Raw genomic sequence first — 26260 nt, forward strand, 5'->3', positions numbered from 1 at the left:
AGGACTGGAATCCAATTGGCCCTCATCCCGTCAGGGGTGGACAGAGCTGGTCTCCTGGGATGGAAGGAGGACATCCTTTGCCTGTGGAGGTAGAAGAAGATTTCTCTAGAAGGTGTGTAATTGTATCTCTGTTACAGACAAAAAGAAGTGCAGACTGTTCATGGACTGCTGTGGGAGCCCAGAGGAGGGGCGTGCCAAGACCTTGCAGAAGGCATGAGAGGGTGGTCCCAGGAGACTTCACAGAACAGGAGGACTTAACCCAAGGCCACAAGCTTCCGAAGGCTGAGCTGGGCCTTGTGTGAACCCCCAACACCTAGCACCAGGCCTGGTCGGAGAAGATAATGGATGAATCAGTGAATGAATGACTCTCAAATGTGGTGGGCCTGGCTGTGAGGCCTGCATTAGAGTTTACAGGAATGAGGAGGTGGACGGGCGGGGCAGGACCAGGACACCCCTCAGGCTGTGGACCGACCCTGACGGGAGCAGAGAGCCAGTATGTGACATCCACAGAGGCCTTGACTTTCAACCCAGCAATTCCACACCCAGGAATGTATTCCACGGAATTACTTGCACAAATACACACAGATATTTCCTACGGCGTGGAAGCCACCTAAATTTCCATCAAAATGGGATTGAAACACTACACAGCATGGAGCCTTTGTGTAACGAAATTCCAGGAGCCATTAGCGAGCACAGAGTTGGTTTGCGCAGCCTGATCCCAAAAGAGCTGCAAAGATGCCTCGTGAAGTGAAGAGCAGCAGGTGCAGCACCGGGTAAGGAGAAGCAGGGTGGGCGGTGGGGTGTGACCCTGCGCTGGTGCAGAAATGTTCGTGGGAAGAGGGGGGAGGCAGGCGAGGACGTCTGACTTATCATAAACCCTTGTGCTTTTCCCGTTTGTATTTGTCTCAGTTTGCAAAGCAGTTCTTAAAGATGGAAAACAACAAACACACTTATTTAGCATCCTTCTGGCAGGAAGGAGCAAGTTGCTTGCTAATAATGTGATGAATCTTCAAAAAATTGCCCTTAAACATAGAGGTGGGGTGACCTTGGTCTAGACTGGGGCCCAGGCTGGCCCTGGGGGAGGTGAGTGTTGGTCCCCCGGGGGGTCCAGGAGGGAGCGGCCAGCAGGCACCTTGGCCAGCCCTGGCTCTGGAACTGGCAGTTTGGGACTCTGGAGCCGGCATCATAGGCCTGGGAGACTGGGGCCCGCTTCAGGGCCCGCAGGTCCCTCCACCGCCCCACCCTCTGTGGCAAGCAGCACAGGGAAGGCTGAGCCTACATGCCAGGCAGGGTCAATGTCCTGCTCTGTCTGGGGGCCCGAGCCTGAGCCCCAAGGCAATGCCTGCCTGCATGTGGCCTGGGAGGCGGTGGCTTTGCAGAAAAGATTTGCTGTTTCCTCTAAAAATGTCTTCACCAGGCAGAGGCTTGAGGAGTTATAAACTTGACCACTTGGTGCCCTTGAGAAAGGAGGGGACCAAAGGAGACAAGGGAAGGGGCTCGGGGGAAGGCCCGGCTGTTCTCTCCCTGTGAAACCCCACCCCACTCCGGGCCACCCGGTGACTGGACATTTCCCTCCATGTCTAGCAGACACCACAGAGGCGGGCTTGGGAACTGTCCTCCTGCGCTGGGCATCTGCTGTGGAATAGGGTCAGGGCCTAAGCTGGCAGGAATTTGGTGAATTCATGATTTCTAATAAAAGTAACTGCAAAGCAGGATAGGTGTTAGAATATTTGATTCTTCAGAGCTTTAGGGAGAAAGTTTCCTGCACTTCTCCCCAGGTGGGACCTTCTCCCCAGGCCCTTGGCCCAGGGCCACCCGTAAGCCGTGGTTAAGCAGGCATATTCAGCATTCACTTGTTTTTGCTGGGGGGTGCTTGGTTGGATTTAACCTAGTCAGCTAGTATTTCTTGAGCATCTGTAGTGTTTTCATACAGCCTAAATCTCTGCCTGGTGTGTCACTCACATCACTCCTCGAGATCTGAGTAAGAAGCCTGTGAAGTCTTCGTCCCCGTTTTAACAGATGAGGAAATGGAGGCTCAGACAGCTTCGGAGCCTCACCTAAGGTCTCCTGAAGGTGGCCTGGCGGGACGCTGGGCACATATTTGGGTCTCACCTTGCTCTGCTGTGTCTCCAGTTCCCCCCAAGGTTTGACCTCTTTCTGTCCTGAGCCCGCAGGAGACTCAGACTATACTGCAGCCCCAAGTCCTGTGGGCCTGATCCTTCACGCCAGCCTCACCCCCACCCCCGATACCCAGGCCAGTCCCGACCTCTGCTGTGCACCCCAGGCCTGCCTTCCCCAGAGCATCCCAGCTCCTGGATAGAAGAAATAGGTTCAGATCCCGAGCTTGGGGCTTCCTAACTAGGTGAACCTGGGGAAAGGTGTCCCCCACCCACACTTCCCCCAGCCTCAGTTTCCTCAGCTGTCAAATGTGGGCAGGAGCAGCCAATAATTGAATGAAATGCTGAAGTTAAAGCACTGAACATGAGCCTCGCACCCTTGCAGAGCTCAGTTAGCATTAACTCCTTGTCACTGTTATGATCTGGTCAGGACTCTTCTCTTAGCCTGAATCAGGAAGCAGGTAGTCCACCAGCCAAGGCTTGCAGAGGCAGACAGACTGACATGACAACCTTCTGACCTTCTGACCTCTGGCAGAGACGTGACCAGCCTCCTGGTCCCCAGGCCCTGGTCACCCCTGGGCCCTTCCCTCTTGTCCTTCCTCATTCTATCAGAGCCAAACCACGAAGCAGGACGTCTACCTGCCACCCCCACAGCCCACCTTCCTTCTGGGCTCAATTCCATTGCTGTGGCTTCGGGAAGACATGCCTGTCTTCCTGTCCCCTTGGCCCAGGGGCCCCTCACCTGGAATTTTGAATGAGTGACTGTGATAATGTGGGCTGGCCCGGCTGTCAGTCTGGCGGCCTATTTAGGGGTCTTTGGCCTGGCTTTAGAATTCAGAATCTGTCGGGTTGATTGAATGCCCTTGTTCAAATTCTCTGCACACTGGATCCTGTCCCCAAGGCTGGGTGAACACAGCGGGAGCGGCAGGACAGAGCCCCCCCCGCCCCCCGTGCAGCCCGGCTGCACCCACCATGGGCATTTGGTGCAGCCCTGGCAGCTGGAAGGCCATGGAAAGCAGGGGTATGCGGTGGACGCTGGTCATTCACTTTGGCCCAAACCCCGTCCTGTGGGAAGACCGCCTCCCCTAAAGGAGCTGGAAACGTCCCTCTCCCTGCTTGCCTTGCAGCTGGGGCGCAGAGCACGCTTCGACTTGGGGCCTTTTTCCTTCTCTGGGGGCAGCGGTCTCGGATGCAGAAGTGGCCGTGGTGCCACTGCGGCGTCCCAGGCTCACTGAGAGCAAGCTCAAGGTCGGCCGTGCTCGGAAGCTTCCGCCGTCCTGACCGCGCCCTCTTAACAAGTCCTTTTTTGTTGTTGTTAATTTAACATTTAAGTTTATTTATTTATTTATATTTGAGGGGGTGGATAAGGTTTATTTATTTAGTTATTTTAATGGAGGTACTGGGAATCGAACCCAGGAACTCGTGCATGGTAAGCACAGACTCTGTCCTGAACTATACCCCCACCCCCCTTAAAGTCCTTTTTTCCCTCCTCACGGAGTCAGCTTCTTATAGCTACTTACAGCCAAGAGCCCCAGCTGGTCCTGGTGCCGGTGCTGACTCGTCCTTACTTACACTTGTCCCAACCTGTCACGGTGGCTTGCCCCTTTAGTCCTGGGCAAATGCCTGGGTTTGCAAACTTGTATTTGCACCTGCTACGGACCACAGAACCCTCCACATGCAGGGTCCCCCCCGCATCTCAGCAGCACCGCCGTTCTCTGCATTTTGTGTACGCCGGCTGCTCTTCCTGTGCTGACGACCGCATCCTCCTCAGCTCTGTGCATGAAGTCATCCGCTCTGGGCGGAGGGCAAGGGGGAGCCTGTCTCTCGGGTGCTTCTAAAGGCAGTTGCCCTGGGTTGGGTGTTCTGGAAAACCAGAACTGGAGAGGTAGTCTTTCCTGAGTCTGCACTTTAAGGAAGGTCTGAGCTCCTGGAAGATGGGGCTGAGGTGCACTGGGAGCTAGGAAGGAGGAGGAGGACACACATACACACACAGAGTCTTTCCTTTTTAATTGAGCTATATAACATACAGAGTAAGACATGTAACAGGCAAAGTGCACGGATCCGAAACCACAGCTTGAACTGTGTTTATGTATATGTACCCCTGCATAACCATCGCTTACATCAAGATGTAGAAGAGCCTCCCCTGCCCCGAGGTTCCTGGTACCCCTTCCCACTCAATCCCAACTCCCCCCCCGCCCCCAAGGTAACCACTATTCTGACCTCTGTCACTCTACACCAGTTCTGCCTGTCCTTGAACTTCATATAAATGGAAAGAAACAATTGTAGTCTTTTGTGTCTGACTTCTTTCATAAGGTCTATGAGATTCATCTAGGATGCCCTGTATTGTGTATCAAAAGTTAATCCTTTTTCTTTATGAGGTGTATCCATTGTACATGTGGGACTCAGTTTACCCATTCTCATCCTGGTGGGCATTGACCCATTTCTACTCTTTGCCTATTATGAATATGGCTGCTAGGACATTCTTGCCCTTGTCTTTGGATGGATGGTTTGCCTATTTTTCATAGTTTTTACCCAGAGGTGGAATTTGTGGGTCACAGGGTAGGCATGCGGGACTAACCATTGGCATGCTGATAAATGTTTAACCACCAGCTCTTTGGGGAGAGAAAAAGCTTTGCTATGTAGTACTGGCAAATTTCCATGGCATAAATAATTCCACTACGGCCAATGTCAAGCTACCCACGTGAAATCACTGCATCCAGATTAGGAGAGAGAGGCACACGATGTGACCTTGGTGCCGTGTGAGCCAGACTGGGAACACCACCAGGGCGATTTCCTTTAGGATCTTGTTCAAACAGAGCAGAGCCTCTGAACCCAGAGACAAGTCAGTGTCGCATCCACATGGGTACCGTCACCCTTCATACTCGCTTTCCTGTTGTCACCTGAGTCCGGTCCGTGGGCTCCAGGGCAGGGTGCACCCCTCACCTGGGCACTGGGCGGGGGTGCGGTCACGTGGCTGCCGCAGGGATGGGTGAACTGTGGAGAGATGCCCCCTCCCCACCGAAGTGTCCCTTTACTGCCAACCTTGGAGGGTGCAGGTCTAATCATTGTTAAGGAAAGTGGTCAATTCTGTACAGAAACTGAGGTTCAAGGAGCTTAAGGGTCTCGCTGACAATCACGCAGCTAACGAGAGGGGCCGGGCTGAATGCCACCGCCGCAGCCGGTGCTGGGAAAGGAAAGCCCTGCTGTTGGCCGAATGAGCCTCTGATGATATTCAGGCTCCTCCACAGGCTGGCTAGGGAGGGGATGGTCCTGCACCCCTTCTGACACCCCAAAGCCCCCGTGGAAGGCTGGGCCGGCCAGCCCGGCCTCGCTGCTTTATTTGCAGCTTCAATGGCCCCGTGTGCGGCCGCCGGCGTGTCTCCCGGGCAGCAGCAGGCCAGGCCTCAGGGAGCTGGAGCGCAGGGTGCTTTCAGTCCGGGCGCGGCAGCTGTTAGCAGACACGCTGCCCTGAGGGCCGGGAGTCTCCGAGGGCTCACCTGCTCCCCAGAAGGCTCCATGACCATCTTCCACCCTCGCAGCCGGCCTGCCCTGGGGTGGGGATGGGTTTAGTGTTCCCTTCTTCCCAGCCGCTGCCCTCCCCTCTGTCCCCAGTCCCCTGTGTCTGTCCATCAGCCGCCGACTCACCCCATTCTCCCCCACAGACATTTCCTGGCTCTCCACTGACTGCAAGAGAACATCTAAACTCCCGTGTTTGTTGTCTTTCAGGGTCTTACAGATGGCGCACCTGCCTGCTTCCCAGAACTCCTGTCACTCACCAGCCGGCCCTTCCCGGCAGACACCCTGCTCACTGATGCACAGCCTGTGTCCTCTGTCGAGCGTGGACCACACTTCTCCACCTGGTGAGCTCAGCCTTGATGACTTAGCTCAATAGCATCTCTTCTGTGCCTCACCTCCCCATCCCGGGCAGAATTAGCCAGTCACCCAACCCCGCACAGCTGCCTCTGGAACAATCCATTGTGTGGTAATGGGGGTGGGGGGTGCCATCTCTAGTCTGCCTCTCAAGGCCCCAGACAAGGGCATCTTCGTCTTGGTGCTTTGGTGCCTAACCTTGAGCCCGGCACGTAGCAGAGGCACTCAGGAAATGTCCATGGTTTACTTAAAATAAGTAAAGAAATATCTTGGCGCTAAAGATGACTGTCAATACCTTCCTATCTGAACGTGGTCCAGGGAGGGCACGGGGTGGGACGGTGTTTGGAGTCTCGTCTCTGAGGAGGGTCCCCAGGCGCTGCCGCAGTGGCAGCAGTGGAAGGATCCCCAGCCTGAGCTTTGTCTCAGGACCCCTCCCCAAGGCTGGACTTGGGGAGTGGCCTCCCTTTCCTTCTGCGGCCTGGTGGCGGAGGAGCAGCACCACTTTGCAGCTGTACTGACCCCTAAGGCTTCCCACCTGCCTGACTGTGTCCACAATGGTGCAGATGGTCCCATCGGTGGGGTCACCATCAGACATGGGAGGAAAGGCCCTGGCAGAGCACCTGCTGCTGCTGGTGCTCGGCCAACAGCAGTGACTGTCACCTCCCTGGCTTCCCGGCCAGTGTGGCTCTGCTCCAGTTTGACCAGACTCACCTGCTTGGTTTTAAATGCAAATAAGAGATTTCCTTCTGCTGTTTCCTCCACGATCATTCTGATCTTCTATAAAATGACTAGAAGGAGTTAGACTCGGTTCACAGCAAGGGGACTGAGTTTGGAGTAGGTTTTTTTCCCTCTTCTTCTTTCTCAAAAATTTTTTGAGACGAGACTATATCACTACCCTGACCTGGTCTGAGCCCCTGCTGGAAACTCCAATTAATAGATAGAAGTGAAGAGTGAAATAAGATGGAAAAGTGAGCATCAGCTTGAACAAAGAATAAGTTCTGCTTCTAACATTGGAGACCAGGGCGTCATGGGTGGAGACGGAGGGGCCCTGGGTCCCAGTCCTGCCCGTCCACCCGGGGACGTGGCCTGAGCACCTCCGAAACTTGGTTCCTCACATTCGAGGCAGGGTAATCATGCTGACCTGCAAACACTGTTGAGGGGCAAATGAAATAATGTGTGGAGACAACTTTCTAACCTGAAAAACGGTGTGAAACTACTGGGTCTTCTACCATTTTAGCCATTCAGGGTCTTTTACCACTGAAAAAAAAATGTGTGGTCTATCCACACCATGGAATATTATTCAGCCTTAAAAAGGAAGGAAATCCTGAAACATGCTACAATGTGGGTGAACCTTGAAGATATTTTGCTAAGTGAAATAAGCCAGCCATAAAAACATAAATCCTATGTGATTCCACTTACATGAGGCACCTAGGAGTCAAGTTCATAGGGACAGAAAATAGAATGATGGGGGTGGGGTGGGGCTGGGGGAGGGGGAGGGGAGTTAGTGTCTAATGGGGACAGAGCTTCCATTTGGGGAGATGCAAGCTCAGGGGATGCATGGTATGATGGATATACAACCAGGTGGATGAACTTAATGGCTCTGAACTGTACCCTTAAAAATGGCTAAAATGGTCAATTTTATGTTATGTATATTTTACCACACACACACAAAAAATGTGACAGCCACTTTGGGAGCAGAAGATGAAGGGGTGGAAAATACACCTCATTTCCAGAAGACAAAGTGTGTGTGTGTGTGTGTGGATTTTCTTTATATAGCTGACAAGTAAAATAAAGGGAAACGGGAGAAAACTTTGCAAGGAAGGTTGCCAGTCCACGAGGCTGTGGTTTTTATAGCCTCTAGGTCGGTGTCCTTCACATTGGAGAAAAGCTGATATTGCTTGTAACATTTTTAAAGGTCAAAACCAAGTGAAACGTCAGCCGACTGCCTAAACGCATGATAATAGCAAATTTAAAAATTAATTACAGGTCTTTCGCGTTGACACCGGGCCACTCTGAGGTGCTGCCGCTCCCGGGGAGGCTGTCACTGGCTGCGTGTGTTCTCAGGGGCAGCTCAGCTCTGCCTCATGCCATTGTCCCCAGACAACAATACGTTTTGAAAAATGAAAAATGTTCTCATTGGACACAAAGGAGACACCTTCTGGATTTCCAGCCCAGATGGGAATAAAACCTCCTCTTAGCTGAGGGCAGAGGGAAGAGCAATTCAAGGAGGGTGTCTGGGGAGCCCTGAGCACCCATTACCACCTTGCGCTCTCCATACAGCAGCTGTAGGTTCTCCCCACCAGCCTCTGTTCATCGTCTCTGCTTCCCAGGGGAGCACCGCAGCACTGACAGGGGCTAAGCTTGCCCCATTCATCCGTCCTAACCTCCAAGCCTCGCTGGACTCAATCCTCGCCCTGCCTGATGGCAAGGAAGTTGTGGAAGACTGAGGTTCCACTGCAAGCTTATATCTAGGAGGCCTTGGGAAGTGTGTCTTTATTTGTTCATTTTGAAAATGCGGCTAATTGCTGCACCAGTCAGGGCGGCCGGATGCTGCTGCAGTGACATCCCTGGTCCCACCGACACACACGCCCGCTGGCCGGGGCCTCTGCTCTGCGGCTCCCACTCTGGGACCCAGGCCGTACCGGCGCAGCGAACATGTGACTCGTAATGTGAGGGCTTCAGCCACGTTTTAAGTGACACAGCACACCTAGCCTCCAGGGTTGCGGGAGGTGCAGTTTGGCCCTGTCACGGGGAGGAGGGGCCAGGCACACTTGGCTCCACGCTGTGTTTCCTGCTTACTTCACAAGAGTGTTGTCTGGACGAGGAGAGGGAATTGTATAAAATGCACTTTGTTAAACATCAAAGCCTCTGCAGATACCAATTCCACATGTGAAATACGAATGTAAGACACCAATGTGTTATTATTGTTGTTATTACTGATGTTAATAATCCTTCCCGTCTTTCACAACATCCAAGAATCAGCCGTGACCATGAGCCCGAAGTGGTGGAGGCACTCTCTTCGCATCAGGACGCGAGGCTCTGAGCAGACCCCGCGCCGTGCCCGCGCCCGCTGTGTTTGATTTCTGCTGTCCTGGCTGCCATTAGACTGTTCTTCCTCTGCTGAAGTTTCTATCATTATCCAATCCCAAAGCTACAGAAGCATCAGAATTTTAATAGACCTGGGCCCCAGAGCCTGAAAGCAAACATTATGAGGCACAGCTACAGATGGGAAGTGCTGGGTCTTTACGTTGTGGCATGAACACTGTGCCTTTTAAGCCATTCCGTGGGGCCTCGGGGCCCTGCAGGGGGGATGGAGAGGTTTCTGGGAAGACATTCGGTGGTGGGGTGTTATTTAATTAGCTCCATTTTGCTGGCCCTGGCCCTGTCCCAAAGTTATGCCATCAATCGACTACCAGGGATTTAGAAAAAACTCATCAAGAAAGATTTTGACAACCTCTGAAAGTTTCCAAATGTCTGTCCTTGAAGTTCATGCTTGCAACTGTGTGTCTTTATTCTCTTCCTCAGCTGCTCTGTCTTTCCCCTTCTCCTTTCTAGCTGATTGTATCTTCTTATCACTGCTCTCCCCCACCGCCCCCTACCCTGGGGACACAGACACAGACACACAGACACATATACACACACACACACACACACACACATTCGTTAGCCCCTGTTCTTTCTCTTTACTATTCTCTGTTAGGAAGTGTAGTGTCACGTTGTTACAAGAACACTTCTTTGGCCTCAAGCAGACCCATGTTCAGTTCCAGCCTCGGACTTGTCCTGGCCGTGTGCTCTTGGGCAATTCCTTAACCTCTCTGAGCCTAATCTCCTCTGCAGCATGGGGAAGGCAACACCCACTCTGCAGAGCTTGGTGCATGACTATGATTAATTTTCGCCTTTCCTTCCTCCCTCTACCTCCCTCCCCTACCGCAGCCCTGGCCCAAAGCCAAAAGTCCCCTCCTCTGGTCCCCAGCCCTGGCAACTCACCTCGCAGGGCCCTGGCTGTCCCAGCACTGGGAGGGTGCTCGCGCTGCCTCGCAGCCTCTGTAGGGTGTGGCTTCTGCCACGGTGGGCCTGCCTCCTTCTCTTCTCCCCTACCTGCTCCCAACACTCCCCTTGCCTCTACACCTCTGGCAGGAGGGGCCCTGCCCTGTCCCCACCCAAGGTTTGAGACTCTTTCTAATCAGGCCTAGGCCTGGGCCCAGCCCTGCTCCACCTCGACTCCTCACCTTTGTTGTCTCTGGGGAACTGGATGCTAAAGAGACCTCTGGCTAGGGAGACACCCTGGACCAGAGGGTCAGCTGATTGCCCACATCAGCCTGGTTCCTGGGGCACAGCCTCTTTTAAAGGGGCTCCTGAACAGGCTGATGCCTTCCTGGTGGGCGCTAACTTCTCCAGTCTGGCTTAGGAGGGCATCCTCTCCACAGCTTCTCTGAGCCAGACACCCATAGGTGGTCTCTGCCCACTACTCCTCCCCAGAAGTGTTACTCAGTGCTCCCTGTCCCCACAGCAGTTGCCTGCTGCAGGATCACAGAAATGTCACCTTTGGAGAGGCCGCAGAAACCATCCACCCCAAGGCACTCATGTGCGGCTGGGGAACTGGGCCCAAGCTCACACAGCTCAGTGGCCAGCCAGAACCAGAGTCTGGTCTTCCGATTCCCTGTCAAGGACAGAGGTCTCCTCCAGCATCATCCCCGCACAAGCAACTCAGTGATTTGCTCTGAAATGAGCCCAAAGACTGGCCCATGTGGTGGCCCCCCGGGAATCCCCTGGTGAGGTCTCCCCGTGAAACTGGCATCCTGACTTGCATCAGGATGGCCCACCCCAAGGTCCTGCACACTGGCACCGATGCCATCCCTTTACAGGCTCCAGGTGACCTCAGGTCTCCCAGACCTTTAAATACTAGGGTCTCGTGGACCATGGGAGGAAAGATGCTCACAACAGGAGAGGCACCAGGGTGCTGAGGGAACTGCAGAGTCTCGCCTGCTATTTTGGCTCATTCTGAGGCCTGATTTCACCGTGTGACTTAAATGACTCTCCCTCTCTCCTCTAAGTGGGCGTAGTTGATGTGTGGATGTGGAATTAGATGTGTGTACTGTGTGATCCACTGTTTGTGGGTGGCCAGATCCAGGTCCCCACAATGAAAGTCACCCTGAAACACAGGCCGAAGTCAGCAGCCGCCACGGTCTGGAGGCAGAGCCACCGGCAATCAGTGTATAGTGGCTGGGATTCGTTTCAGCCCATCCCACGCTGTGAGCTGGGGAGAGCTTGTTTATAAGAATGCAGTCCATCTCTAGGTCATCAGAAAGCAGCCACCGTGAAAAATAATAAAATCAGCTGTAATTTAGGAAACTATAACATGTCACGGAGGGATGCTGCACTGAGAGAAGCTTCTAGGGGCCAATGAGGAATCAAGGAGAATCGAGGCAGGAGGGTTCAGCTCAGTGGTAGAGCATATGCTTAGCATGCACGAAGTCCTGCGTTCAATCCCCAGTACCTCCATTGAAATAAATAAACCTAATTACCTGCCCCACTCCAGAAAGAAAAAAAAGGAGAATCAGAAAGAAAGACTCGGCAGGGCTTCTGCAGCCCCTCCAGGGAGGAGTTCTGCTTCTGGCTTGGCTGTTGTCCCAGCCTGATGGTTACTCTTCCTGGAGCAGGAGTTTCCTAAGACGCCGCTGTGCCCTAAGCACCTGCTAGGTTCTGGCCACCTTGGAAGCTGCACTAGAACAGGGGCGGGGGCCCCTCCCTTGTCTCCAGCTGCCTTCTGTGTGGGTGCTGCCCGTGCTCGGGACACCTCGGCCGGATTGACCTTCTTTGTGTTCCTTAGTCAGTCCAGCTCACATCTGCCTCAGGGCCTTTGTATGTGCTGTGCTCTTTCTGCTCAGGACTCCCATCCTTTACCTCTTTTCATGACTGCCTCCTTCTCATCACGCAGGTCTCAGCTCACAGTTACCTCTTTGGTGGCATCTTTTTTGATTCGTGTCATACACTCTCTGGCTTGTTTTTCTTTATTCTGTTTTATTTTCTTTGCAGTTCTTACTACTCTCTGGAATCCTCATTTTGTTGTTTATTGTCTGTGCCCACTGGGCTGTGAGGTCTGTGAGAACAGGAGTCTTGCCTGTCTCATTCTCCAGTGGATCCCAAGAACTATCCTAGAATAGCACCAGGCACAGAGTAGGTGCTTGGTAAATATTCATTGAGGAGTAAAGTTCCATAGATAACTCTTGCCCACCTACTGTGTGCCAGACACTGTGCCGGGCACTACAAAACTGTCAGCAAATGGACAGTTTGCTGCCATACACGCTGTATTTCGTTTGATCTTCGTAGGTGCCTCATTGAGAGGGAACTGCTGTTATTTCCATATTGTTACCTACATCATAAATGAAAATAACCTGTTACAGTGGATTATATTATTATGGCCAATTATTTGCTGCCCTGACTTGAAAGAGTTCCTCCTTCCCTGAGGGGAATCGCAGGCGTGGCTGAGCAGCCTACGAGGGAAGCAACTTTTGCCAAAAGTTTTAAAGGTCATCATGCGGCTCCCCCATTGTTTGTTTCCTCTGCCAGGAGAGCATGTCCCAGGGATGGGTCCCTCCTGGATTCCAGAAAGATGAGGAGGATCAGAGCCTCGGCTGACCAGCGGCTGAGGTTTAACCTGAGTGAGAAATAAGCCGTGGTGGTTGTAAGCTACCAAGAATCTGGGCTGTTTGTGACCACAGCACAATTTAGGGAGAACTGATTTAGTACATTGGCTGCAAGAATGTTGATAAGGGAACGCTGGAAGGGCACGTCTGTGGTTTGCTAGAGATACCCCAAGAAAAGATGGAAAGATGCTAGACAAGAGAGGTGCACTCGTGCAAGTGTTGTGGCCACACACAGTTTCCCTCTGTGCCTGACAATCACCAGGACGCTAGTGTGTGGGTTTCCTGAATGGACACCCCCCAGGATTACAAGCAGACCCCAACCTACCTCTCCAGCCTCGTCTCCCCACTGCATTTCTCTCTGGTGACCCGTGCTCTTTCCAGCCTCTATCCTGGGTCTACCACAAGGAAAATGACCTCATCCTTCCAAACCTCAGTTTCCCCATCTGTACGAGGAAGGGTAATGAGAACTCTTGGGATTATTTTAAGGATTAAATGCGTTAACATGGGAAAGGGCCTGACCCTCCGTAGACATTTGTGGAATGAGTGAATGAACAAACAACTGAGTGAATAAACACTTGAAGTCTGGTGCCAAACAAGGGTCCGGCTTATAAGACAGTCTCTTTTGATTTGGGTTATTACAAATCAGTCTCCTCTGGCTTGAGCACTTCTGGAAAAGCTGATAAAGCCAGCATTTCTGAACCTACAAAACTGAGATGGCAGTGACCCCGGCCAGGGGCGGCCCCCCCACCAGCGTCATTCTGCGGCAGGGATGGAGGAGCGAGTGTCAGCTGGAGCCCCGAACAGAGAGATGTGTGCTCTGGGGCAGCTCGTCTCTTCTGAATGCTGCTCCTTGGGGTGCAGGCTCCCGGGAACAGGGCAATTGATTTCTGTACGGCAGACACAAAGGCCCACACAACATGGGACCTGGAGAGACACTGTGACAGTCAATTATCGCCAGGCATGGCGTTGGACCTGTGTCCTTTTCAAAGAAGGCAGCCTGCCAGTGGGCTTGGTACCCCTTCGTGGATTCTGAAATCCTAGGCACTGGATAATGCTTCTCCTTGTCAACGAATGAAACCACAAATTTAGCTCAAAAAGTACATATTTGTTGTAGAACTGTCTATAGAACAATGTCTGGTCAATCGAAAATCCCAAGACTATGAGATTTGTGGGAAACACGGAGATGGGAGAAGAAAGAACATTTATTGAGCACCTACCACATGCAAGTCATCCCGACATGTGTTCTTTCAGTTCTCACAATAACCAGGTAAGGTGGGTACTATTAAGTCATGATGCAGGCGAAGGAACAGAGGCTCGGGGAGGCTGAGCAGCCGGCCCAGGGCTGCAGAGCCTGGGGTCACATTCCCACTGCCTGATCCCCAAACTGTGCATTTCTCATGCTGCCATCCCCTACAACCCTGCATAGCCCTGAGTGGTTGATGGGAATTCAAGGGGGGCCGGCCTCAGGTTACATTGTGTTCTCTTGGGAGCAGGACTGGGCTGAGCCAGGTGGGTGCCGGGGAAGGACCTGCCTTTATGGAAATGTTCATTCACACGTGGGTAGAAGACAGGCTGCGTGTGGGAAAGGGGATTGTGTCAGGTTGAACTGTGTACCCTGAAGGGCATCTGTTGAAGTTCTAACCCCAGTGCCGCAGAATGTGACCTCCTCTGGAAACAGGGTTTTTACAGAGGTGATGGTTAGGCTGGACTTAACCCAATATGACAGGTGTCCTTATAAAAAGGGGAAATTGGGGCACAGAAACACAGGCGCGGGGAGGGAGGACAAGGGAGGAGATGCAGGGGGCAGGCCCCATGAAGGCGGAGGACGGGGGTGAGGCGTCCATGAGCTGAGGAACCCTGACTCTGCCAGCAGCCACCAGGGCTGGGAGGGAGGCCTGGGGCAGATTCCCCCTCGCGGCCCTCAGGTGGCACCATGATCACAGAATCCTGGCTTCCAGAGCTGGGAGATGACCAATTACTGTTATTTTAAGCCACCAGGTGTGAGGGCACTAATACAGGGACGATGGCGGTGGTCAGCTTCCTCTCTCTTGTGGGGGCGGTCAGCATGGACCGGCCCCTTGCTCAGCAAAACCAGCTTGACCTCCATTGGAGGGCTCTGGTTACACCAGTGCGCCCATTGGAAGCCCCTCCACCCCCCTCCCAAGGGCGCTGTGGTAAAGACACGCTTCTCATCCCACGGGACAAACACTCCAGAGAGACCAGAAACTTGGACGTGGGGCTGGCAGGTCTGCACTGGCCAGCAGCAGAGACAGAAGACAGAAGCCACAGAAAGGCACATGCTCACTCCCAACCCTGTCCCACTCCCAAGATTATTTTAAAATTCTTTAAAATGTAGAACTATAATTAATTGATCAGTTGCTTATTAACATTCAAGCATCTCTATTCACTACACTTTTCCACGCAGTAATGGGGATGGGCTGAGAAGCCTGTGAAAACTGCTTAAGTTCTAATGTCAAACAGCAAAGAGCCTGGCTGCAAACCTCAGCGGATTAGTCATTGAGATTCGCCCTTTCGGTGATTGTCATTTAGGCAGAATCAGAGTGATAACCACCCTCCCCCTTCCACTCATCTCAGGAATGCGAGGTGTTCTGGGCTTTGTGTAATACTGTTTCCAATAACTTTGGCTTTTTAGGGGAAGAAGCAAAGATTAATGAGCCTCATGAAAACACTAATTTCCATATATTAGAGATGATGAAATATGTTAATGGCTTAAACAAAGCTAATCTACAAGATTAAGAATATAAAAGACAATTTTAAGGGCAGAGACTCCATGTTGAGTTTTTGGCAGCTGATTAGAATGCTGTCGCTTCCCTGAGCTGGGAGAGGGGCTGGAGCGGCACAGGGAGCCGGAGAGGATGCCTGGAGCATCCCAGCCCTGCTGCTCAGAGCTGTGTGACCTTGAGCCGTTGACGCAGCCTCTCTGAAGCCCCAGCCCCATCTACCTCGTTCTCGGAAGTGTCATGAGACTTAACAGAGGTGTATTCAAGTGCTTTGCCAACTGTAAGGTGCTCCACAAACATTAGGAAGCATGAGGCCAAGGGGATTTGAAGAGACTGAGCAGTGAAAACCTTCCGAGATAAATAACCGGTGAGCGCAGTGAGCTTGAGTGTCGTGTTTCCTCCCGCAGCTTCCTAAAATACTTTAAAAGAGGAAATCTACAGACTCAGAATGAGGCTTGGCAGCCAGCCCCGACCCAGCCGGCAGTGAAAGAGCCTCTGGACCTTTTGTTCCCAAGCCGCTCGCCATTACTGTCCCCAGTAGGACTGCCCAGTTAAAGCAGTTAATGCAGCCCTCCCCTTCTGGCCAGCAGTGATGACTTAGAGGCCAAGGTGGCAGGGCCACGCTCAGCAGTGGTTCCCAGCAACAAGAGAGTAAGTTGGCCTAGATCTGTCCAGCCACCGTCAAGACCGCCCCGATGGCACGGAGGGCCGCCAGCCCTGTCCCCTCTGGGAGAGCCCTCCTCCCCTCTGAGTCCCAGGGCCTCCATAGGCTCCTGTTTATCTGGGGGCACACATGTGGATCGTGAAGGGTGGTGGCATCATTTGTAAGGACCCCTTGCCTCAGGAATGCAGATAGTTTTGGCTCCATGTTTTCTGACAGCTCCTGGGAACTGCATCCTCTTTCATGGTCCCCACGAGGGGAATGTGTGCCTGCTGGTTCTGCCTCTGGCCCTGCTGTGCTCCCACTAAGGCTGGGGCCCTGTTTCCCTGCCTCCCATTGCAGACCACCCCCCTCCCCTACAACTGCCTCTTTCAGCCTCCAATCAGCTTCTCGATTAAGTCCCTTCCAGTCCCTTGTCAAGGCTTTCAAGCTGCCAGCTGACACGGTCCACAGCGGGTCTGCATTGACTGGCATCTGCCTGGAAAGGGACAGGGCGCTGCGCCTGCCGGGCCCCCTGCCTTCCGTGCTTCGCGTTGGTTTGCCTCCCTCTGGCTAGCTCTCTTTATTTTTGGAATTCCTGCCTTTCAAGCTGTGTATTTATTCTCACATTCAACTTAATCTAGTGTGTCACTGTTTCTGGTTCAGTCCTTTTTCTATTTTTCGTTCTTTTGGGGGGTGAGGGAAATACAGGTGGAACAGATGGGTTTAGGGTTAATAAAAGCCAGCTCTCTAGGGTTGGTGGCTGCCCCGTGAGACTCTGTCACACACGGGTGTGGAAATAAAGCAGACATCACATCATTAGCACCAGAGGTAATGAAACTAACCACCAAGAGACACTACAGAGAAAGTGCTCCCCACCACTTTTTTAAAAAAATGAAGTATGAACATATCACTGTTATACGTAACTAAATTCAAAACTAATTTTTTCCTTTAGTTTCTGTCAGCTATTTCTGGGTTGCTCTGTATGGTTTTCAAGTGCACATTATATTCACCAGAGGCAGAGACCCATCAGAAATGAAAATTCTCCACTGCTAGGGGGAACCGGTGATAACAATCCAATCCAATCAAAACCGTGTGTGTGGAGCTACGTGCCATCTCCCAGCTTTAATTAGGTGTGAGAAAGAGAAACTGGGACAGTCTCTTCACCCCCAAACCAGCTCTTAATATGTTCTAGCTGTGCTCCAGTCTCCGTTAATTTGGGTCTAGACATGAAAGAGGGCAAGGAAGGGCTGGGAGTGAGTGCGGAGGCAGACGGATCTTCAGAAATGGGAACCAACAGAAGAAGATACAGACGGTCTGGGGCGGCAGCTTCAGCTGAGCGGTTCTAGGAGGGGGCGACCAGCTGGCGAGCAGGATGTGAATGCGGAGGGCAGGTGTGGAAGGCAGGCGCTCCAACAGCTTCCTAAGCAGGGGGCAGACAGGCCAGACCCGCCCAGCTTCCTCACTTTCTCATCCCAGCCAATGGCATCACCCTAACCCTGTATGGTGAGGCCGTGTGGCCAGTGGTCATAAGCACAGCTCTGCAGCCGGACAGACCAGGGTTGCCGGGTCTGGCTTTGACCCTCACTATTACCTGTGTGACCCTGGACAAGCAAATCCCTTCGCTTTTCTTAGCCTCATATGTAATGTGATAATACTAGGACCTTCTTGGTAGGGCTGTTGAGAGAATCAAAAAGTGCTTAGAACATGGTTAGCATTCAATGCATGTCAACCATCATTACTGCTGCTGTTGTTACAGATACAAATACACAGACATATAAAAACCAGATCTCTGGAGCTCATCCTTGATTCATTCCTATTTCTCCTCCCCCATTTTTAATCAATCACCAAGTCCTAGAACTACTGCTTTTTGCCTCCTGCTTCGGTGTTCTGTGGGGTAAGAACGATGCAGTAAACATGATAGGGGACAAGTTCTCAGCTGCAGCACAACTGAACACAGAGATCATGATATTTTATGATGGAATTTTACTGTGTGAATAGCTACAAATGCCTGAAGCCATAATTCTGCAATAATTACCACATCTCTGAGAAATTTCTGCGCCATCAGTTAGAAAACAGAATTTGAAATTACTAACCAAAATCATCTTGAAAACCTAGTTTCTTCTGAGCCAATTTACTCTTTTCTAAGTCTGCCTGCTGATAAAAGGTGGCACATACATTCTGGCATAACAAGAATATGCTTGGCCTCCCCAGTTACTTGGTGTTCTGCAAGAAATAAAGGTCTCTCAGTTCCACAGATCTAAACGCTTTTATCACATCTCAGAAGCCACTCTACTATAAATAAAGTGAAACCTAGAAGAACAGTATACTGATAGCCCAGTAATACTGACCACGTAACTGATGCGTCAGGTTGGTCTCTGCACCCTTTCCCTTTAAAATGAAGGCACACGAAAGAAGGGACTCCCTGCACACCCAGGAGCAAACCACTGTCACAACAGACTCATTTGGTGGGAAAATGTCACCAAGGTCTCTAAAAACCCTTTTTAAAGCCTATTTTTTTTTATCAGTTTGTAAATGGATTTTGGAAGACCTTTAAGCCCACATTTTTATGACACTTCATTTTCAATAGGATCCATTTTCTTGTCACTCAGTCCTTTTTTGTTATTCAGTCTATAGATGCTACCTAACCATCACCCACTGTGTTGATGAGTAAAGGGACACTCACGTGCTCTGGTTTTGGCCCCAGCAGTTTGTACATCCTGTCTCCAAACCCTCCTGCTTCTCTCTGGCTCCCAGCTTTTGTGCATCCTGTTCTCTCTGCCTAGAAAATTCTCCCTGTACCCTAAGTCCCTTTGCTTGACTAAATCCTGCTAATCCTTCAGGATTTGGTTTGGATTTCCTTTCCTCCAGGAAGTGTTCCCTGATCCCCAGATCAGAGCTGGCTGTGGCTCTTTACCAAGCCCTCCTATACTGTCCTGTGCTTCCCAAATTCATAGAATTTACGTATCACACCCGAATTACCCATTCATTTAGGACCACATCTGTCTTGTTCACCAAGGTATCCCCAAAGCCCAGCAAACTGCCTACTCATAACGGGTGCTTAATAAATATTTAAAAAATGAACACATGTGTAATTTGACAGTAAGCAAACTGTAAATTATTTTTATAGCCGCCTTATAATAAGATCCTCAAGTTTCAAGTAAGGTACTTAAGAGAATAACATCTAATGAAGTATTTTTAATCTAAGATAATTAAAAAGTCAATCAGAACATACCCACTCTTAATTTAAGCCAAGTTTATTCTATTCGTTTAATGGAGTTGGCTAAATAGAAACTCAAATAAGTGCTTGTTAATTATACTAATTAACAAATGGTTGAATTAAAATATATGAGCTATGTAAAACCTAGTTAAAATCTGAAGGTACGTGTGCACGCAATAAGCACACAGCAAGTAAGCTATTTTCTCAAAGAGACAGTTTTTGTTGCCTCAGTTATTTTCGAGGTTTCTCTGAGTAAATTCCAGTATGTCTGATGCAGCAAGTGTTGGTGATGGGGGATGCGGAGGGAGGAGTGCTTTACCTCTGGAAGGGTTTTCTTCTCAAATCTTGGCAGTGTACAACAAATAAATTTTATAGTTAGTACAAAAAGAAGATATTGTATCTTACTATCCCATATGAAGTCATTGATGGATTTCCCAGATATAAGAAGAAAACCAACAGAAGAGGTCTTAAGATTTTGTACTTATTTTACACTGGGTTTTATTTCAAAAAGAAGTTTATTTGCCCAATGTGTCATTGGTGGCATTTATTTAATAATCCTGGAATTTGTATTTCAGCTCAAAAATTATTTCCTTAAGAATTCTTCCACCAGGTCAAATACTAAATATTCTTTCCCAGAATTATTAACCTTTTACATACAAATTTTTTTGATTAATCTATCAAATTTCTCCAGAACTCTAGAACTCAAGCTCTGTGGGGACAGGAGCTGTATCTGATTTTGTTCAGCACTGTATCTGGTACAGAGTCTTATAAATAATAGGCACTCAAGAAGACAGAGACCTGACAGGTAAATGATCATAGAAGCCACCTTTCCCTAAGAGCATTTGTTGAATTCAACACTTTCAACTTTCATTTTGATGGCCTTGAAAGCTGATAGGAACAGAAATCACATCACACAGGTGGCAATATCTAAGAAGAGATACTTCTCGTGGAACCCAGTGGTCATACACTGAGAGTGAATTGGAAATGAACCGTCTCTTATGAGGAATTTAAGTCTGGGATTAACCTGGGTATTATAGAAAACTTCAAGCCATGACCTTGATTGACCTAACCAGTATGCTGGTGCAACAGCACCTGGTACTTGGCAGAAGCAAAAAACAAATTCTTGTATTAATCACACAAATAAATTTTCAAGTGTCATGACCAGCATACAGTCAAGAATATTCAGGTCACGAGGAAACAGCATCGTGAGCACAAATCAGCAGGGCAACAGGTAACATGGAATGGCCTGCAAATACATTAGATGTCAGAATTCTCAGAAAGAGAGTACAATACGCTGGGAAAGTAAGAAATATGCTTCCACATTCCCTTATGACAGGAATTAGAATATATTTTGAGCCAAAAGACAATGAAGATACAAATCAAAACTTGTGGTACAATCCTGCAGCCACTTCAGAAAATAGTTCGGCAATTCCTCAAAATATAAAAGTTACCCTATGACCCAGCAATTCCACTCCTAGGTATCTGACCAAGAAAACTGGAAACGTATGTTCACACAAGTATTCATAGCAGCATTATTTGTAACAGCCAAGAAGTGCAAACAACCCAAATGCCCATGAGGAGTGTATAAACAAAATGTGGTATTTCCACACAAAGCAGTATTATTCAGCCATAAGAAGGAATGAAGTACAGATACACGCTACAACATGGATGAACCTAAAAAGTATTATGCTAAATGAAAGAAGCCAGACACAAAAAGCCACATGTTACATGATTCGTATATATGAGATATTCAGAACAGGCAAATTCATGAAGAGAGACAGAAAGTAGATTAGTAGTTGCCAGGGGCTTGAGGGACGGGAAATGGGAGGGTTCCTCTAATAGGTACGGATGTCCCTTTGTGGTGATAAAAATGTTCTAGAATAGGATAGTGCTACTTTGTGAATATACTAAGATCACTGAATTGTACACCTTAAATAGGTAAATTTTATGACGTGAATTATATCTCAACTTTTAAAAATTTGTGGATTGCAACCATGTAAAGGAAAATTTATAGCTTTAGATGTATGTATTAAACCATTCTAAATAGTTTGCTAGTAAGAACACTCTCTAGTTTACTTAGTATTCTTACTAGTGAGAATTCTATACTAGTTTGTTTACCATTCTTACTAGCAAAGATAAACTTGAAAATATCTGCAAGAAACACAAACCTATGAAAAGTAATATAGCAGATCTTAAAAGACTCAAGTAGAATTCTAGAAATGAAAAATATAATAATTGAATTAAAAACCCAATGGGAAGATTTAATAACAGATTAGACATAGCTGAAGAGAGAACTGGTTAACTGGAAGGAAGGTTGGGAAATAATTACCCGGATTCATGCAATAAGCATGCTGAAATATTCTGCTGTGAAGTGTCATGATATCTGAAACTTACTTTCAAGTGGTTCTGTGTGTGTGTGTGTCCATATATCTACATAATGCGTATACAGACATACATGTGTTTAGTAAGAGAGGGCGATAAAGTAAACATGGCAACAGGTTAACAGTTGGTGAACCTGAGTAAAGGCTCTATGAATGTACAATGTACAACTATACCTTAAACATTTCTATAAACTCTTCTATTCTAAAATTGTAAAAAATGGCAAAATAGTAGCACTTACAATAGCATACAAATATCAAGAACAAAGAACTAAGTTTTTAAAGAAAGGAATAGAAGCCCTCTGTGGGGGAAATAATGAGCTTACTGAAGAACATTAAGATAACAGCAGTATGAACACAGATAGAAATATACCATGCTCATGGATTGGAAAATTAAATTTGTAAAAAATTCCCCAAATTGATTAATAGATTTAATGCAATTTTGACCAAAATCTAATAGGGCTTTGGGAAGAACTTGACAAGATGCTTCTGTAAGGCACATAAAGGAGAAAAGAGCCAAGAAGAGAAAAACACTCTTGGATTTCAAACACCACACACTATATTGTCTTGTTCCTACCTCAGTGGAACTCAGTCTCCTTCACTGGTTCCTCAACTTCTTCCTGACCTCGTTAGAATGCCCCAGGGCTCAGCCTTCAACCTCTTTCCACTGTCACACTGATTCCTTGGGTGATTTCATCCAGACTCATAGCTTTAAGTAAGAATTAATTACTAACTGCCAGCCTCCATTCCAATCTAGATCTATCTCTTAAACTCACACTCATATCCAACTGCTTACTTGATATCTTGATTTGGTTACTTAATAGACATCTGAAATTTAACCTATTCAAAAATGAATGCCTCAAAGCCTCAGAATTTTTCTATCTGCCACTTTCCTCATCTCAGTCGATGGCAACTTCACCTTGAACTTGAGTTGTTCAGTCTAACACCTTGGATTCATCTTTGACTCCTCTCTTTCTCTTATATATTTTATCCAACCCACCAGCAAATCCCTAAACAAATCACTTGTCACTTACCTTTGCCATGCTCTCCCTGCTTTGAGCCATGTCAGCTCTTACCTGGATAACTGCAACAGCCTGCTTGTTGGCTCGCCTGCCTCATCCCAAATCCCTGCCTCCATCTCTCCCCCAAAGCCAGAGTGACATCATATCACTTTTCACCCTAAACGCCTGTCATAATATTTATTTCACAGTGTAAAAGCCAAAATCTCTAATGACGGTCTTCAACAACCATTTCATCTGGCACCACTCCCTGCCCTTTCCACCATGAACTGAAATCTCCTATTCTCCCCTTTCTTCACCTCACACCAACCGCACTGGCCTCCTTGACAGTCCTCGAACATGCAAATATCCTCCCACTTTAGAGTTTTTGCAGTAACAGTTCCTTCTAGTTCTTAACCAGTTTGCATCATGAAAATCAATTTTGATTTGGGAGTGGCACCCAAGCATTAGAATACTTTTTAAATGTCTCACATTTCTTCAGAATTATCAGAGATTATTTTAGCCCTTGGTTAGTAATTGTTGAAACTGAGCAATGAGTACATGGAGTCCTTTACACTGTTCTCTCAAATAAACACGAAACAAAAACTTCTCTGGTGATTCTAATCTGTAGCAGGATTGAGAAACACTGTTCTGTAATACCCAAGCCAGATCATTTTCCCAATAAATATAATAATCGAGACATTTCTATTTGAAGGCTATCTTAATGAATTAAAAAGATACATCTAAGATGAAAAACATCAAATTTATTTTCCAAAATACAAGAAACAAGTACACATTTAAATTCACTTTGCATTATACATTAACAAAATAAAACACCTGTTCCATGTCCTACTTGTCTCAACTTAACTCCCAACCAACTATGGATCCACAAGAAGGGAAAAGATTTCTGGCCCTTGGTTTGCAGAACCTGAAACTTGACATGAGAACATGTGAAACATATACCCCAGACTCGGTTCTCCTAAGTCAAGGCAAACGCTTGTTAACAATGAAACTCCACACAGATGGAAAACGAAGGGCTTTTTACTGCCAACTTATCCAAAAGCTCTAGAATAGTCATTTGCAGTTTGAAGTCTTACTGTAACTTTCACTAATGCTTAAAATATTTTGAGGTAAAGTACAGAGCATGGAAGAATGAAACTTTCTTCAGTTTCAAATGAACTAATATCTAAATCTGAAGATATTATCAAAGGCGATTCCATTTCTCTTTAAAAAATAAACTACCCAAATGAATTTGTTGGTTTGAGATACACTTGTTCAATAAACCTGACAAGGAAAAATCAAACCATCACCCTATTTTGCCATAATAATGAGAATCTATAGAAGGTTAACGTCTTAGTCTTTGGGAAATGAGTTCTATAAAAACGGCTATTAAGACTGTTAGACTCGATCCGAGCTCTCCTTGGGAAACTGCGAAGACTCGCCTATTTGTGGACTACTCCCACTCAAACTTACCAGATGGCTACTGATGACGTTAAGTTCTTGTATTACCATGCTCAGATCTTCATGTAATCTGACTATAGCATTTTTTACCTCCCCGAGAAGAACGTTAGTGGAATTGTTTGCTTCAGGCTCCCTAGGCAGGTCTTTGGTTGCCTGAAAACTAGAACAGGATATAGAGGTAAAATGGTCTACATTTTGGGTGGAAAACTCTACCCAATTACTGCTAGAAATAGGACTTGTCTTCTTTTTGGCAGAATCAGAGTTGTCTGGAAGAACTTCCAGTAGGTTGAAGTGGTCACTTTCTTCTTCATCAGAGAACAGCGGGCCCCTAGAAGCAAAAGGGCGATGAACCCTGGCTGTCTTAGCTTTCTCTTTAATGGACGCAGAAGACTGTTGGTGGGACAAAGTCCAGATAGAAGGTCCAGCCACAACTGGGGGTAACAGATGAACAGAATTCTCTGGAGAGGCTAAATTAGGAGATGACATGGATAAAGTAGAAAAGGAAGATGTTCCCTCAGAGGCAGTTGAAACTAAAATGTATAAATGAGAGAGAAAGATTATGCAACATACAAATGAGAGTGATAACTAAAATAATTTCACGATGTAAAATCCTATCCGAAAGGTCTCAACATAAATAAACTACTTAGAATTTAATATGTTAAACAGTCATAATAAGCCCAAGTAACCCAAAGCAGGAAACAGAGAAAACCTAAAAATGTACTGTATATCAATAATACTATGGAGATGAAACCAAAATAGAGTTATCAATATTCATCTTGACTCTTAAATCTTGCCCAACATATTTTTACATTACACTTAACAGAGAGAGCAGAAAAGTAAAATATTACACCCTATTCTACTGACTGCCAGTATTTTAAGCTGACATTTAAAGTAGAAAGTCAAAGAAACATGTCACATAGTTTCCTTCATCTTTTTTTTCCCAACAAAGAATATTCTTATGGCAAAATGAACAACCAACTACAAGTACCCAAAGTTATAAAACTAATCTTTCCTCTCAGTGGTCAAATATAGTTAAGACTCAGTCCACCCTGAGATCTAGGACACTTTAGCACATGCATATAATTTTTTTTTTCACCAAGAAACTATAAGTAAAATAAAAAGCATTCTAAAGGTACTTTCCATAAAATTAAAGATCTGATAACATTTTTAACTTCCTTTCTGGCAAAATCATATGAAAACTCTTCTTTCACACTTCATTCTAAATCATTATTTCCCAAACTGTTCTGGGGAACACTGTGTTCTTTAAGATGTAAAAAGATATTTTGTGAGAACAGGGCTTCAAAGTCAAATGAGACTGGCCACTTGCATATTACGCCTCCCATTAGGAGATTACCAACATCCATTAACACATTTAAGGTTTTGAGGCATCTACAGAACACCTGACCCTTGAACATCACGGGGGTTAGGGGCACCGGCCCTCCGCACATTCGGAAGTCCCCTATAACTTTATACAGTTGGCCCGCCACATCCAAGGTTCTGCATCAGCAGATTCAACCGACCTCAGATCGTGTAGCTCTGTAGCACGTATTTACTGAAAAAGCCATGTATGAGCGGACCTGTGCAGTTCAAACCCATGTTGCTCAAGGGCCACCTGTAATTTATTCAAGTGTTTTCAAACTTCCTTGGACACAGAACTCCTTCTTGTCTCCTAGGAATGTCTATTTACATCCATTTGTGTATGAGGTGGTACAAACTGGCAAAGTCCAGTGCTAAAGTCTTTGGACTTTAAAGTAAACTCTGGACTTGCTACTTCAAAACAAAACAAAAACTTACTCACTGTAAGTCACAGAACAGGGACATTAATGCTTACCACTTAGCATACATGACTTATCTTTCTATATTATTTTATTTCTTTTACATATTCATGTCCTTCTAAACTAAATTGGACCTCCTGTGAAAAATATGGCCAGGGCAGGCAGCTTCTATTTTCTGCTTCAAAGCTCTCTGAGGTCTATCTCCAGTTCTTAAGGAAAATTCCAATCACAAAACTTATGGGGGTGACGTGAGTATTCTCGGCTGATGCAGCAGCAGGACACGAAAAGGAAAGCAGGAAGTTCACTAACACATAATCAAGACAAGAACACTTACACATCTAGGTCAGGCTTATCCAGACATTCCAGCCTTGGATTAAAAAGAGGGTACGTGGTAATGGGCGTGCCGACTGGGT

General features: G+C 47.8%; 1 protein-coding gene across 5 annotated transcripts in view; it reads right to left on the reverse strand.

The window, feature by feature from the left end:
- Positions 1-23355: 23355 nt before the first annotated feature.
- ENTHD1 (ENTH domain containing 1) overlaps positions 23356-26260 on the reverse strand; it is a 106832-nt gene continuing 103927 nt past the window's right edge. For all 5 annotated transcript variants that reach the window (XM_072973561.1, XM_072973562.1, XM_072973563.1 and 2 more), the window contains one exon: positions 23356-24602. In XM_072973561.1, coding sequence (XP_072829662.1) covers positions 24010-24602 — 593 coding nt within the window. In that variant the 3' untranslated portion in view covers positions 23356-24009. The remainder of the gene's footprint in view (positions 24603-26260) is intronic.

The sequence above is a fragment of the Vicugna pacos genome, chromosome 12, assembly GCF_048564905.1.
Source record: "Vicugna pacos chromosome 12, VicPac4, whole genome shotgun sequence".
In the NCBI taxonomy this organism is placed as follows: domain Eukaryota; kingdom Metazoa; phylum Chordata; class Mammalia; order Artiodactyla; family Camelidae; genus Vicugna; species Vicugna pacos.